Source organism: Myxine glutinosa, chromosome 14, assembly GCF_964187855.1.
Source record: "Myxine glutinosa chromosome 14, kmMyxGlut1.1, whole genome shotgun sequence".
Lineage (NCBI taxonomy): Eukaryota > Metazoa > Chordata > Myxini > Myxiniformes > Myxinidae > Myxine > Myxine glutinosa.
This window is the reverse complement of record NC_136274.1, coordinates 63839778-63855305: the sequence shown is the minus strand read 5'-3', so window position 1 is coordinate 63855305 and position 15528 is coordinate 63839778. Positions and strand designations below refer to the sequence as shown.

The 15528-nt window shown below is 48.4% G+C and overlaps 1 protein-coding gene across 1 annotated transcript in view; it reads right to left on the bottom strand.

Moving 5' to 3' along the window:
• Window positions 1-15528, bottom strand: part of LOC137439270 (sperm-associated antigen 17) — a 99984-nt gene that overhangs the window by 25216 nt on the left and 59240 nt on the right. Inside the window, exons 13-14 of the mRNA XM_068134999.2 lie at window positions 13106-13238; window positions 12829-12903 (exon numbers count right to left, since the gene is read on the bottom strand). Of these exons, the coding sequence (XP_067991100.2) occupies window positions 12829-12903; window positions 13106-13238 (208 nt within the window). The remainder of the gene's footprint in view (window positions 1-12828; window positions 12904-13105; window positions 13239-15528) is intronic.

The following is a 15528-nucleotide window of genomic DNA, read 5'->3' as shown; positions in this document are numbered from 1 at the left end:
CAGCTCCTCGTCAAGGGCGGAGCCCGGTAACCCCCCGCACCCAATAAGAAGCGGCGGACCGATTCCATCTGGGGCGGAGCTAACGAGCCGAGGGCGTGTCACTCCCCGCGGGACATGCGCAGGAAGACGGAGGTGACGTCAGATGCGCCTCAGCTACGAAGAAGAAAGGACGCCACCTCCTAGCGCTGAGAGATACCTCCCGCCTCTCTGGACCGGACCGGGTCGATTCTGCCCCTGAGCCAAGGTGCACCTTGAGCCATCGACTGCCTGCCCTTCCTTGCCAGCAATCCCTGTGCGAGTCAGTCTTGTCCCGTTTGTCTGTGGTCTGTCGGGGCTAAGATAAGACCGTGTATAAGTGCCCATCTTTCTGTGCTGTACCTCTGTGCCGTGTAATCTAAACGTTCTGCATAACCATATTATATCCTCCTCCGGAGGTCTTGAGAACTGTACCCCTGGTGTCGTGTCATTTAACCCAGCCGTTGTGTCCTTTCCTTCATTGATCTAGCGTAGCGCGATTCGGCCAACGTTCGAGTGTAATCGGGTAACTTGTGCGAACACGGCGGCCATTCCGCTCGGCCCATCATAACATCTAAGTCGTGTCCGTAACAATTGGTATCGGGAAGTGGGATCGGTCCCGGAGCGCGTTTCACGCGCTCGAAATTATAACGGCGAAATTTAATTGTGTTTTACAACAAAAAAAAAAAAACCCGAATTTTGAAAGTCGCGCTATGGCAGACCAAGACGGCTGGGTTCCGGTAGAGGAGAGTGAGGCAGGGTCGATCCAGGACCAAATTGAGGGACATGAGGAGAGCGAAGCAGTGAGGGGAGCAGGGTCGCAAAATGGCGTCGTCGCGCACGAGGTTACGGGCGCGCAAAATGGCGCCTCGCACATGGCCACGGCGACCGCGCCCGCGACCGTGGTAGCACCACCGGTGGATTTGAACCTTTTTTTTATGCAAATGAAGGCCCTTATGGACAAGAATAATGAAGAAATGAAAAACAGTATGGGGGCAATGAGGGACGAATTAGGGGTAATGGGGAACCGGATGGAGGCTCAGAGTGAGCAAATGGGGGTAATGAGGAACGAAGCGAGGGGTACCGGTGAGGGGTTAGACAATGGGATAAAAGAGGTAAAGAATGGGTTAATGGGGGTAGAAAACAGAATGGCCGCTCAAGAGAATCAAATGGAAGGGATGCAAAAGGGGTTAGAGGGGTTAGAAAACAGTATGGAAAGCAAATTGAGGGACATGAGGGACCAAGCGGAAAGGGAAGTTAAACAAATGGGGCAGCAGATAGAGGGGGTCAGAATGGGGGTAGAAACTAAACTGGATGCTCACAGGGAGGAAATGGAGCAGATGAGGGTGGCATCTGGGCAGGAGATGCAAGTGATGGGAGAGGAGATCAGAAGAGGGGTGAGTGAGGAGGTCGGAGGAGTGCGCGAGGAGGTGAGGCACTGTAAGGAGCGCATGGAGAAGGAGGTGAGAAAGGGGACTGTAAAATTGCAAGGTGGTATAGAGGAGTTGACGCTGGGAGTAGAACAACTGACAGTGGGACAAAAGGAGTTGGGGGACCAGGTAAAGAAGAACACAGCGGTAATAGAGGGTTTAAAATCAACACAGAAGGAGATGAAAAAGGACGTAGGCGTAATTAAAAAAGAGTGTCAGACGGTACATGAGGACCTGACGAGGAAAATGGACAAGGTGGTAGAGGTGATGGAGGTTAAAGAGCGGGAGGTGCGGGAGCACATAGAAAAAAATAAAGTGGAGTTAGAGGAAGAACTTAAAGGGGCGCACGAGGAGATGAAGGAGGTGAAGCAGAAATTAGAAGAAGTGGAAGAAGGGGTGAGCGAAATTAAGAAGCGACGGAGAGAGGATAAGAAAGAGATAAAGGAGGAAGTAAAAGAATTGGTCCAAAGTCTGTGTTCGGATCGTGATGATGTGCTCATTAACCGGATGAGGGATTCGCAGGTGATGGAGGAGAAGCGAAGAGAAAGAGGACCCGGTGTAAGTGGTGACCAATATGGTCGTGCGTATGATGCGCCAGGTGATTTAATAAGCTTGGGGGTCGAGATAGACCCGGATGTTCGTGAGAGGCCAAGAGTGAGGTGTATGGCTGGTCCGGAGGGTATGGAACGAGAGGTGCGAGGTGTGGGTGAGCAAGGTTGTGGTGGTATGGAATGGGTAGCGGGTTGCGGAAGTGTGACCCATGCATCGACACCAACAGGGGTAGTTGTTAGAGGGACAGGGGAGGCACGAGAGCCCTTTGGGGGTAATGTACTGTGGGGGCCCGGCCGGTTCGGCCCCGCGCTGACCCCGCACGGGGCGACGCACGGGGTCCGGCAGGCGGGCAACGACTCACCTACGAGGTGGTCCCACGAGGTCCCACTCGCGCCGTATGACGGTGGGTAAGGGTGGCATCCCTGCCACCCTTCCCATGTGGGGCAAATGCGCAATAGTTTATGGGGTGTATGGCAGTGAAAACTAGCCCGGGTGGGTTAGGATATATCGTGTGTAGGGCCCTAGAAGATGACATTAGGTGACGTTAAGGTTAGTTAGTGACTGATACCTGTAGTGGGGACGCAGGTAGTTTAGTGTGGATGATAATGACGTGGGAGCGCAATAGTTTAAAGGGACGACTGGGAAGCGCAAGTTTCAGACGGGAGTAGTTAGATGAGATGATGCTGTGTGAGAGCTGGACAGGTGTGTGGAGCAGTGTATGAGTAGTAAGTGTGTGGATCAGCGCGAATGCGCTTGGGGAGAGAAGGGTGCAGGTGGCACCAGGTGTGAGAGCACAGGTGTGCAAGTAAAGGTGGTGTGGAGAGAGTTGGAGTAAGTGGTACGGAGTGGAGTGGATGGTGCGAAGGTGTGAATGGGGGAAGAGTGGACCCCCATCACGGATACCCGGGGCGGGTAGTGTAAGTGTTAGGTAGAGGGTACAGGTAAATTGTGGTTGGATATTGGCATCTGTGGTGCGGGTGAAAGAATGGTCTTTGGATGGGTGCATTAGTGTTGTGGAAATGGCTGGGCGTGTAGCCTGTTAGTGTGTGTAGTTGGTTTGGGCACTCCACCACTGTGAGGATGTCGGCCAGGTGAGGCCGCAGGTGGGCTCTGGGAGCCGGTAGAGTTGTGGATGGGGCCCGAGGATCCGGAGGACGGACCCGGGTAGCCCAGTGCCAGAGAGGGCACCGAGTGGGGAGAGCGCCAGAGGGCCTTCCCCAGGTAGATAGGTTAGGGTAAGGAGCGGGTAAGCTCGGAGGCAACTGCAGTGGTGGAGGTGTGCAGGTGGGTAGACCTGCTGGGAGAGCTACACGTCGCGGCCCAGAAATTGTGCGAGGGCACCGGGAGATGAATCGGGGGAGTGAGACCCCAAATTGAAAAGCACCACAGTTTGGTCAATGGGAATTGGTTTTTAGAACCCATAGTGTAAGAGGGCCAATGGTTTGGCAGGAGAAAGACCCCGGGTAATGTAAAGTTGTTAAAGTCATTTAGGAAATAGTTAGGATTGATGAACCTGTCGCACCATACGCAGCCACTTACCTGTGGTGATGATGATGACTCCACACCTGTGTTTCTTTGTTCTGTGTGCAGGAAGGGAGAATTGCTGTTTGGATTTGTGAGACGCATCACGACGTGGATGAGACATTGGGGTGATTCCATCTCTCCCTCCTTAGGAGGGACTGATGATGAATTGGTGATGGCAAATTTTGATGTTGAGTTGGAGATGGCAAATTTTGATGAGAGTTGGAAATAGCAAATTTGATTGGTTAGGAGGGAGAGAAGACGAATTTGGTTTATGGGAGGAACGGGGAAGACAGTAGGGACGTTTGTTGATTTGTAAAGTAGATGTTTATGGGTAGTGTTGTGTCTTGTGGATACAGTAAGGGGTAAGGGAGGGGCAATGTAGGTTACCTGGTGGGGGGGGGGGCGTACGGTAGGAACGTACCTGTCTCACCTGGTTCCCATGTGCCCCCAGTGTGCATTACCTTATATTGCATGCACTTTTGCGCCCTTACCACCTTACTCACTTGTCTTCTTCTTTTGTCTCCCACCTCCGAGGATCTGGCTTTGGGGCAGAGAGAGAGGAGAGAGAGGTGCTGGCTCCGCAGTTGTGGGCCTGTACTTTCGCTGCTTGCTGCCTGGATCGATACACCATATGGACCGCAATGTTTGTGGCCGCCCACCATGGACCGCAGTTCTTTTGCGGGCAAGCACCACCCGTTGATGGACCTATGGGTCAACGTGGCACCTATGCCATACAGGTGAACCACTAATAGTTGGCCCCCTGACGGCCACAATTTAGAAATGGACGCGGTTGGCGCCTTTCTTTATTTTTGAAAGAAGCCAGAAGGCCAAGTACACCACATGAAGGCAAGACCAGCGGCAGAACATCGGCCGGCTGCGACACCACCGGTGATTATTGAACACTTTACTGGTGCACCGGATGGTGCTGACTGTGTTATGGGGTGGTGCTTTTGGTGCTTGGATGGGGTGCTCTGCACATTATTAAAGGCCGTAAGGCCACAGAGCACTCGTGGGTTGGTGTATCGATGCTGGCATGCGTGCTCTCTCTATGCATAACATCTGCATGTCTTCCTCCAAAAACAGGTCCTGGATCGTAGTGTAAATATCAGTGTAGTCTTGTGTAAATAATGCTCCCTACCGGCTGTATGTTTAATTTGAGGATTCTTTCCGCGATACGGTTATCCTGTGGGTGTGTTTCTGTGAGGAGAAGGGTGCAACGTCGCAGGGGGACATATTTACTCATTTGTGAACATCTGTAAAACTGTCGCACTCAGGGTAGAGTTAATAGTAGAGGGAACTACATCTGAGTGCCACACTAAAGTAGGTAAAAATTTATCGGGTCGGGACGCCCCGAGGTAGAGAAGGGTGCAATGTTGCGGATATGGGATTTGGCCTCCATCCATATCCGCTTGTAAATATTCCCCTATTTCCCCAATACTCCCCAACTATCCCCAATCCCCCATTCCCTAGTCCCATTGTCTGTAAACAACACTCTGTAGCCCCGACCTTCCCCTTTTTCCCCCATTAAATGTCGTGCCCAGGTTCACCGCATCTCACGTAGACAACTATAGGACATCTTGCTAGTTATTCTTAGTCTATGTCAGTTAAGGACTCGTTTCCATTAATTCTGACTCTTCGTTGCACCAGAATGTGATTGTATGGCACCGTTAGTAAGTTTAGGACCTCCCAATACCTCCCCGCATCTCTTCATCATGGAACAACAACACCAACAACAACAACAGCGGTGCGGGGAGTGCGCGTCCTCACTCCGGCTTGGTTAGCCGCCATTGACCATGTGCTCCGACGGGGTTACCACGCAGGGGCTGACTGTCAGCTCCTCGTCAAGGGCGGAGCCCGGTAACCCCCCGCACCCAATAAGAAGCGGCGGACCGATTCCATCTGGGGCGGAGCTAACGAGCCGAGGGCGTGTCACTCCCCGCGGGACATGCGCAGGAAGACGGAGGTGACGTCAGATGCGCCTCAGCTACGAAGAAGAAAGGACGCCACCTCCTAGCGCTGAGAGATACCTCCCGCCTCTCTGGACCGGACCGGGTCGATTCTGCCCCTGAGCCAAGGTGCACCTTGAGCCATCGACTGCCTGCCCTTCCTTGCCAGCAATCCCTGTGCGAGTCAGTCTTGTCCCGTTTGTCTGTGGTCTGTCGGGGCTAAGATAAGACCGTGTATAAGTGCCCATCTTTCTGTGCTGTACCTCTGTGCCGTGTAATCTAAACGTTCTGCATAACCATATTATATCCTCCTCCGGAGGTCTTGAGAACTGTACCCCTGGTGTCGTGTCATTTAACCCAGCCGTTGTGTCCTTTCCTTCATTGATCTAGCGTAGCGCGATTCGGCCAACGTTCGAGTGTAATCGGGTAACTTGTGCGAACACGGCGGCCATTCCGCTCGGCCCATCATAACATCTAAGTCGTGTCCGTAACAATATGTACAATATGTATCATATGATACAATATGTATCCACTTTACATGAGGCGGTGTATGACAAAGAAAGGCATCGCCATGACGCGATAAAAAAAAAAAAATCTCAATGGACTTGAAGTTACAGGCCTTTGAGAATTCATTTCGTTCTATAAAGGGCAACTTTCATCGGATTTTCTTCCCGTTTTTTTTCAACCGAGTCTAAAACTATGTTAGCGACTATGAAAAATGAAATGATATATCGAATTTGATTTGAAATAAAACTGTGTGAGAGAGGAAGACACCACGGGCCTACAAAACAGGCCTCAAAGCTATGCGAGTTAATAAAATGGTGGATATTTGTTTATATGAAGCCTCTCCCAAAATGGGTGGAGCTATGGTTCCCAGAATGGGTGGAGCTTTGAGGTTTTGCCTTCTCTGCAAGAACAAGAAGAAGAAGAAGAAGAAGAAGAACAAAAACAACAGCAGAGGGCACACGCGGCTAAAAAGAAGTTGCATTTTCAACTTTTTGTGTCTTTGAAAATAAAATGATTTATTCATCTTTTCAATGCCGAACCAGGATGAGCATGCCACCTCCAGCTTTCCAAATGAAGCTCATCTTGAGTTCTTAACAAAAACAAACAATCCCACCCCCCAAAAAAGAAACGACGTAAACTCCCGACCCTGCCTAATTATTAGCATTTGCTAATTGTCATGGTAACTGAACCTGTTTTAGGCCCAATGGATGCATTGCCTACTGAATGTTCATCTGCTTGAAGTTTGAACTTCGTCTCGCATTCTCCGTCATGTGATTCGCATAATGTTGGTGAACATGAAGTAACATTTGTAACCAGTTGGGATCAGGATCTACATATTATGTACAAAGCAAAACAATTCTCTGAGCTGTCGAGTCAGATTCCTGACAGACGGGTTTGATATCCGACACGACAATAAACTGTCACCTTGGTGCTTCACAGGGCAGGATGCGTCATGACATAGTAGAGATATTAAACCAGGGTAGTTGTCTGTGACATTCGCTGGTGGGTGTTAAAGACCCCATGGTGCCTTTTGAAATGATCGAGTCATCGTGTGCTGGTACATTGGCCAAATTTCACATTTCTCCCTTAATGGTGTAATGGTCGTGATTATGTTTCTCCGTTGACCAGACTTGGCGGTGTAATGGTTCGACCGTTCGCTCAGAGTCGGGGAAGAGTGTGGTGAGAAAGGCATCGCCATTGTCGTGATGTCGCTGGGACCCAGAGTGCCTCGGGAAGTGACGGATCATTTCCCCCAAGCTCAGTGGATGTGTTCGTCTCATCTAACATTCCTTTGTTGTGTCTCGTGTAATCGTCTGTGTGTCTGTAAAGTATCTCGACAAACTGCGATCAATTGTTGTACGCGTTTATTCACTCTGCCGATCAAGGCCCGATTCACAGCAGCGCCATCCGAGCTCTGGCGTAGGGATACAACCCGGTCCCGGTGTAGGGATACAACGGTGAACATTTGCACTGCATACATGACATCCTCCCCTTTAAGTCCAAAATTACCAAGAGCAATACGTGCTAGATTTCCAGAATTGACATTTCAAAAGCAACATTTCCAAAACATGTGAAAATATGTGTGCAAACGGTTATGAGAATAATGAAAATACATGAAAATAGAACATGTGTCAACGTGAAAATAGAACATGTGTCAACGTGAAAAAAAAAACATCTTCAAAGATTCAACCAGTCGGGTGCTTTTCTCTCACGCATTGAGCGTCGCGGTGTACCAGTGGATACAGAGTCCGAGGTGATTCCTTTGGGTCGCGGTGTACCAGTGGATACAGAGTCCGAGGTGATTCCTTTGGTCTCCACGAAGGGTGTAGCGTTTGCAGAGGTTTTCGGGGCATCCGAGCCGGCTGGAGCGGCCACGACGATCTCCGGCAGTGGTGGGTCGAACTGTTGTCCTGACTGTGACGATGCTACAGGCTCCATCGACTCACAGTGACGGTAGGTTATGTGGTCCTGATGTCGACGAATTTCGCGGCCGTCCTGCAGGCGAATCACACTGGACAGTGGACCTGGCTTCTCGATGATGTCTCCCGGTAGCCACGTCGCACCTGCACCAAAATTTCGGGCAAACACTGGATCTCCAATGTTGATACATCGACTGTTGGACGTCTTATCGTGCACCAACTTTTGATTAAGCTGGCTCTGATAAACATTTGATGATATGTCTGGTTTGAGATTGTCAAGTGTCGATCTCAAGTTTCGTTTCATCAATAACTCAGACGGAGCTGCACCGGTTGTTGATTGTGGCGTGATGCGGTATTTGAACAGGAGACGAGACAGCTTTGTTTCCAGGGTTCCCTCCTGAAGTTTCTGCAATCCGGATTTGATGATTCCCACGGATCGTTCGGCCAAGCCATTTGAAGCCTGGTAATGTGGGCTGACAAACTTATGTTTGATGCCGTTCCGACGTGTGAACTTGGCAAACTCGGTACTGGAAAAACACGAACCGTTATCACTCACGATCATCCTGGGCAGACCATGAGTGGCGAAACAGCGTCTGAGTCTTTCGATGACAATGGCTGACGTAGTACCACGCGTCACATAGGCATCAATCCATTTTGTGTGCGCGTCCGTAATTATTAGAATCATGCTGCCGTTAATAGGCCCGGCATAATCGAGATGTAGGCGATGCCACGGTTCGCTGGGCCATTCCCAGGGATGCAGTGGTGCTTTCGCAGGTGTATTCCGGGTGCTCTGGCAGGGGTAACAATGTCGAACATGATGTTCGATATCAGCATCAAGATTCGGCCACCACACATAGTTTCTGGCGAGTGACTTCATCTTCACAATCCCGGGGTGACAGTCATGGATTTCATCCATGACCCTGGAACGCAGATTTTTCGGGATCACGACACGACATCCCCAGAGTAGGCAACCATTTTCCACGCTGAGTTCGTTTTTACATGCTTTAAAAGCCGCAAAATCTGGGTCACCCTCAGGTAGCAAATGCCATCCAAGCTGTACAGCCTGGACAGTTCTGGACAGAACGGGGTCTCGTCGAGTATGAGTGCGGATCTGGCCGGAATCGACAGCACAATCTTCCAGATGATCCATCAGTGCGATAATCTGTGCGATAATAATGGATCCTGGTGTAGGCGAATCATCAACGGATTCTGGAAGGGGTAACCGACTCATGGCATCTGCATTTGTGATAGACGAACCGGGCTTATAACATATGGTGTAGTCATAAGCAGCGAGAAACAGGGACCAGCGGATGATCCTGGGCGGTAGTGTGTCAGATGTCGCCTTAGTTGGACCAAACAGACTGATCAGCGGCTTGTGATCAGTGCGAATCGTGAAATGATGTCCAAGAAGGTACTGGTGAAATTTGCCGACGCCGAAAACGATTCCCAATCCTTCCTTGTCAAGTTGGGAATAGTTTTTCTCTGCCGGGGACAACGTTCTGGATGCAAATGCAACCGGTCTTTCCGTACCATCAGGCATCACGTGCGATAATACACTCCCCACTCCATACCGACAGGCATCGCATGTCAGCACAAGATCCTTCTCTGGATCAAAATGAACGAGAACATTGGACGATTTGAGCAGATCCTTAGAGGTCTGGAATGCTGATTGTTCAGTAGACCCCCAGCTCCAGGAGACTCCTTTCCTCAAAAGCCGATAAAGGGGGCCCAAAACGTCGGTCACATTCGGGATGTAACGACCATAGAACTGAAGCAAACCGAGGTATGACTTCAATTCGGTCACATCTCGTGGAGAAGGAGCATCCTTGATAGCTCGGACTTTCTCATCTGTCGGGTGTAGACCCTCGGCATCAATCGTATGACCCAGGTACGTGACTGATGGCACCATAAACTTGCACTTGTCTCGACGCAAACGTAGGCCGGAGTCCGAAATCTTCTTCAGAACTCTCTCCAGGTTCTGTAGATGTTCCGCGTCCGTACGACCAGTAACCAGAATATCATCCTGGTAACAAACGACGTTGCGTTCGGCGGCAAACAAACTGTCCATGACACGCTGATAAATTCCAGGTGCAGATTTCACTCCAAAACTAAGTCGGTGGTACCTATACAACCCACGATGCGTGTTGATGGTAAGATACTGTTTCGAATTCTCGTCCAAGCAGAGCTGTAGATAGGCGGATTTGAGATCGAGTTTCGTAAAAGTCTTGCCTCCCGTGAGACGAGCATAGAGGTCTTCGATCCTCGGGATTGGATATTTATCCAATGAAGAACACCTGTTCACGGTCATTTTATAATCTCCACATATGCGGATGGACTGGTCCGATTTTATGACCGGAACGATGGGCGCCGCCCATTCGGCATACTGGATTTGCTCGATGATCCCCAGATTTTCAAGATGATCCAGTTCCTTGTCAATCCGCTCACGTAGGGCGAAAGGGACTGGGCGAGCCCTGCAAAATATAGGATTGGCATCCCGGTCAACCCTGAGTTTAGCCGTATGTCCTTTCAAGGTTCCAAGCTCATCCTTGAAGACATCCGGGTACGTGTCCAGCACATTTTTGAGTGTGTATGCTGCGGTAGGAGAAACGTTGGCTGCCCGGAGTTGATGAATGCTTTCCCACTTCAGTCGAATTATGCTCAACCAGTTCCTGCCGAGTAAGGAAGGGCCCTTTCCAGGAATGACGATCAGGGGTAGGTGAAACTCACGGTTATCGTAGCCCACCGTGACATCACATGTACCGCAGGGAACAATCTTCTCACCTGTATAGGTGGAGAGTCCATAGGTAGTAGGTTTCAGATGGGGTCGGTCAGCATCACTCCACAGGTTTGTGAAAACAGCATGGCTGATGAGCGAGACGGCCGCACCAGTGTCGACCTCCATTTGCAATGGTCGATTGTTGACGACAACATTGGCAAGAAGAGGGTCCCGCCTATGGTGAGAATCAATATGAAGCAGGTCATACGATTCTGAGTTGTCGGAAACAGAGCTCACCTGGTCAAGCTCGGGTTCCTCCGAACCGATAAACTGATGAATCTTGTCAGCAGCTTTTCCTTTTCCCGATTTGCGAGTGATGCAAGCTGGAGCAATATGGCCAGTTTTCGAACAGAAATGGCAGGTGGCATCTTTGAACCGACACGTCTCCGGAGGGTGCTTTCCGTTGCACCGAAAACAGTTGTTGTGGGTTTGAGACTGCACTGGCTTCTGACGAGGAGCCTTGTTCCAACGTTGTGGCTGAACATGATCCAACCGATTCACAGCAGGGCTGGTACCAGATGAGCGAGTGGCACCGATGCTTGTAGCGTTGCGTTCAGCACTTTCCATGGAAATGGCGGTGTCTCTGGCATTTTGGAACGTCAGTCTTCTCTCAGCAAGCAGGCGTCTACGAGTGCGGTCATCGGACATGCCAACCACCAGCAAATCACGAAGCATGTCATCGATCGTGTCCCCAAACTCACACAGATGTGACAGTTTTTTGAGGTGTGCAATGAAGTCTGCGATCGACTGACCTTGCTGCTGTCTGCACATGTAAAAATTAAACCGACACAGGATGACTGAAGGAGATGGGTTGCAATGTTCCTTCAAAGCGGCCTTGAGCTCTGCATACGTGAGCTCCTGGATTGTCCGAGGCCGAATCAGGTTTTTAACAAGTGTGAACGTCTCACCTCCGCAAACGGACAGGAAGACGGCCTTCATCCGGCCTTCGGTCGCGATGCCGTTCGCCTCGAAGTAGAAAGACAACCGCTCAGAATACGTGTCAAAATCCCCCTCATGAGGGTCGAATTCATTGATATGGCCGAAAGAAGTCACGGTCTAGATGTTTATCCTCGTCGTCATGTAACGTATCTCGACAAACTGCGATCAATTGTCGTACGCGTTTATTCACTCTGCCGATCAAGGCCCGATTCACAGCAGCGCCATCCGAGCTCTGGCGTAGGGATACAACCCGGTCCCGGTGTAGGGATACAACGGTGAACATTTGCACTGCATACATGACAGTGTCCATGTGTGTGAGATGGGTTTGGGGCAGCTCCGTTACGAACCATACATCCCATCCTGAATATGTGGTCTGGCCAGCTGGTTTGTGAAAAGTTGTGTGATTTTATTTTTTTGTCTACAAGATCGAGGCTCGTGTAAAAGCTGACATTAATCACAAAAAAAAACGGACATAAAACATACAATAAAGGGAGCGGGAGACAAGATGGGGAGAGAGAGGGAAGCACACAAGTACAACAGCAGAGAGCAGGGACATCAGGAGATCTGTGGGAGGGATAGGGCGTCGGGGGAGGAGGCACTGGAAAGGGGTGCGGGTGGGAGAGGTATTATAAACACATGGACACTGCTAGGACTTCCAGGAAAGAAGTTGGTATTTCAAAAAAGTGGATCTGGGGGAATTAACGGGGGTCGAAAAGATCAAGGTTTTGGATGGGGGAAGATAAGAGATGGTGGTGAACAGCTGTTTTAAAGACCTGGAGGGAGGAGGGGGATTGAAGAGAGTGAGGGAGTTTGTTCCAGAGGTGGGAGAAAAGGGGAATGAAAGAGTGAAGGTGAGCAGAGAGTCTTGATTTTGGCAGTTTAACCATAAAAGGGTTGCAGGTAGATCTTGTGCGACCTGTCGGAATATTTGGGGGACAGAGCCCAGAGAGAGCTGAGGGGGCAAGGCCGGAGAGAAGTCGGTGGAAGACAGAAAGACCACCAACCTGCCTGCGATGAGAGAGAGAAATTCTTTTACAGGCTTTACGAGTCACTGATCCCGTGTCTCGTAGGACAAGGAGTACGGTGATGGTGCCGATGCAATGGTGATAATCTAACATCGAGTAAGACAATTGCTTTCCTGATTTAAGCAAAAGCAAAATTGATCAAAAATATGGAACAAAGTAATGGGGAAATAAAGATTAGAAGTGCTATATTTTCACCTTTTGTAGGAAGAATATTTGGCTTCATCGTGGATGAAGGGGGACCATCTTGGGGTTCCGGGTCTTCAATGTGATCTGGTGATAAAGAATGATGCATGATGCTCTCTATCCAGGCAGAACATGTGTGGCACATGGCACATTATTCAACAGCATGCAAAGTGTGCGACCAACGGAATGTGAAATTGTTTCAGGTACAAGAATCAAACCACCAACAAGAGGAAGCGAAGAGAATATAAACAGAGACCCCCACGAGCAGAAAGGCCCAGCCGATGGTTACCGGGAGGGCTTGTTTTCCTGCTGTCCTGGTTTCTCGGTGTTATAGTAGGGATGCAAGGGATGTTTCCTTCTTCCAACAGGGATGCTTCCTTCTTGTCCAGATGAGGCTTGGTTAGAGCTTCTAGCTCGGGTATCTGAGAGTATATTGGTACACACACAAGAATACACAAACGGAATTTAGACGCAGGAGAAGGCCATTCGACCAATCATGCAACCACCTTTAGAGGCCATTTTTCCCCGCAGAGCAGGGGTTGGCCTTTTTTGGGCACCGTGGCCCCCTTTATGAAGCAATGTTTTATGGCCGGATGCCCTTCCTGCCGCCAACCCTGATAGTCACCTCTTGCGACACACAGGGAATTACCAGTGAACTGGTACTCCATTTGCCGACCCCGGAAGGATGACAGGCTGAGTCAACCCCCCTGGTGTTAATTCAGCGATTGACCGGGATTCGAACCCAGGATCCTAGGATCCCAAGCTGGCACCCTAACCGCTAGCCAATACCAGGCTCCATTCGACCAATCATGCCTGTGCCATATCAACACCACACCAATTTATATGAATGGGAAGGGGGATAGGCCTGGAATCAATTGAGTAGCCATGCGATGAACCCTCTCTATGGCAGCGATGTCCTTCCTAAGCTGCGGTGATCAAAACTGCACACAATACATATTGTAGATGAGGCCTCAGTAAATTCCATTACAATGTTAAAACCACCTCTCTTGATTTATAATTTATCACCCAACGAATACAACGTAAAACCGTGTTTGCTTTAAATTATCAGACATTATCAGAGATTATCAGAGATTATCAGACATTATCAGAGATTATCAGACATTATCAGAGATTATCAGACATTATCAGACATTATCAGAGATTATCAGACATTATCAGACATTCTCAGACATTCTCAGACATTATCAGACATTATCAGACATTATCAGAGATTATCAGACATTATCAGACATTATCAGAGATTATCAGAGATTATCAGACATTATCAGAGATTATCAGACATTATCAGACATTATCAGAGATTATCAGACATTATCAGAGATTATCAGACATTATCAGTCATTATCAGAGATTATCAGACATTATCAGAGATTATCAGACATTATCAGAGATTATCAGACATTCTCAGAGATTATCAGAGATTATCAGACATTATCAGAGATTATCAGACATTATCAGAGATTTATCAGACATTCTCAGAGATTATCAGACATTCTCAGAGATTATCAGAGATTATCAGACATTATCAGAGATTATCAGACATTATCAGAGATTATCAAAGATTATCAGAGATTAACAGACATTATCAGAGATTATCAGAGATTATCAGACATTATCAGAGATTATCAGAGATTATCAGACATTATCAGAGATTATCAGAGATTATCAGACATTATCAGAGATTATCAGACATTATCAGACATTATCAGAGATTATCAGACATTATCAGAGATTATCAGACATTATCAGAGATTATCAGACATTATCAGACATTATCAGAGATTATCAGACATTATCAGAGATTTATCAGACATTATCAGAGATTATCAGACATTATCAGAGATTATCAGAGATTATCAGAGATTATCAGACATTATCAGAGATTATCAGAGATTATCAGACATTATCAGAGATTTATCAGAGATTATCAGAGATTATCAGAGATTATCAGACATTATCAGAGATTATCAGAGATTATCAGAGATTATCAGAGATTATCAGACATTATCAGAGATTTATCAGAGATTATCAGAGATTATCAGACATTATCAGAGATTATCAGAGATTATCAGACATTATCAGAGATTATCAGACATTATCAGAGATTATCAGACATTATCAGAGATTATCAGAGATTATCAGACATTATACCTGCCTGGCATTGTCCTGTCTGCCAACCCCTTTTCCTGTGTGACATGCTCCAGGATTGCCCCTTCCATCTCTATTTTCATTATTCGTACCCATCCCCAGTACCTTACACTTGTTTCGGTTTAATTGCACCTGCCAATCTTTTGCCCAATCCATACAAGTATCAATACTTCCCTGGATCTGATCACTATCCCCTCTGCTATCGACCTTACCTCCAAGATTTGTGCCATCCTGAAATTTGGAAAGCCTACTCTTCACCCCACTATTCAAATCGTTGATGTAGATTATGAATAATAATGGTCCAAATTCTGACCCAACAACCTGACGTACCAAACAACCTGCATCTGCCCAGCAAGACATCCAACCACTCACAGCCACTCTTTGCTTCCCATCACTAATGCAGTTTCCAATCCAGGTAGCTACCTGACCAGCCACTCCATAAGCCATCACAGCTTGGCTAACAACCAATGTGGTACCTTATCAAATGCCTTTTTCAAGTCTATATATGATACGTCCACTGCCGATCCAATCAGAAACTGCTTC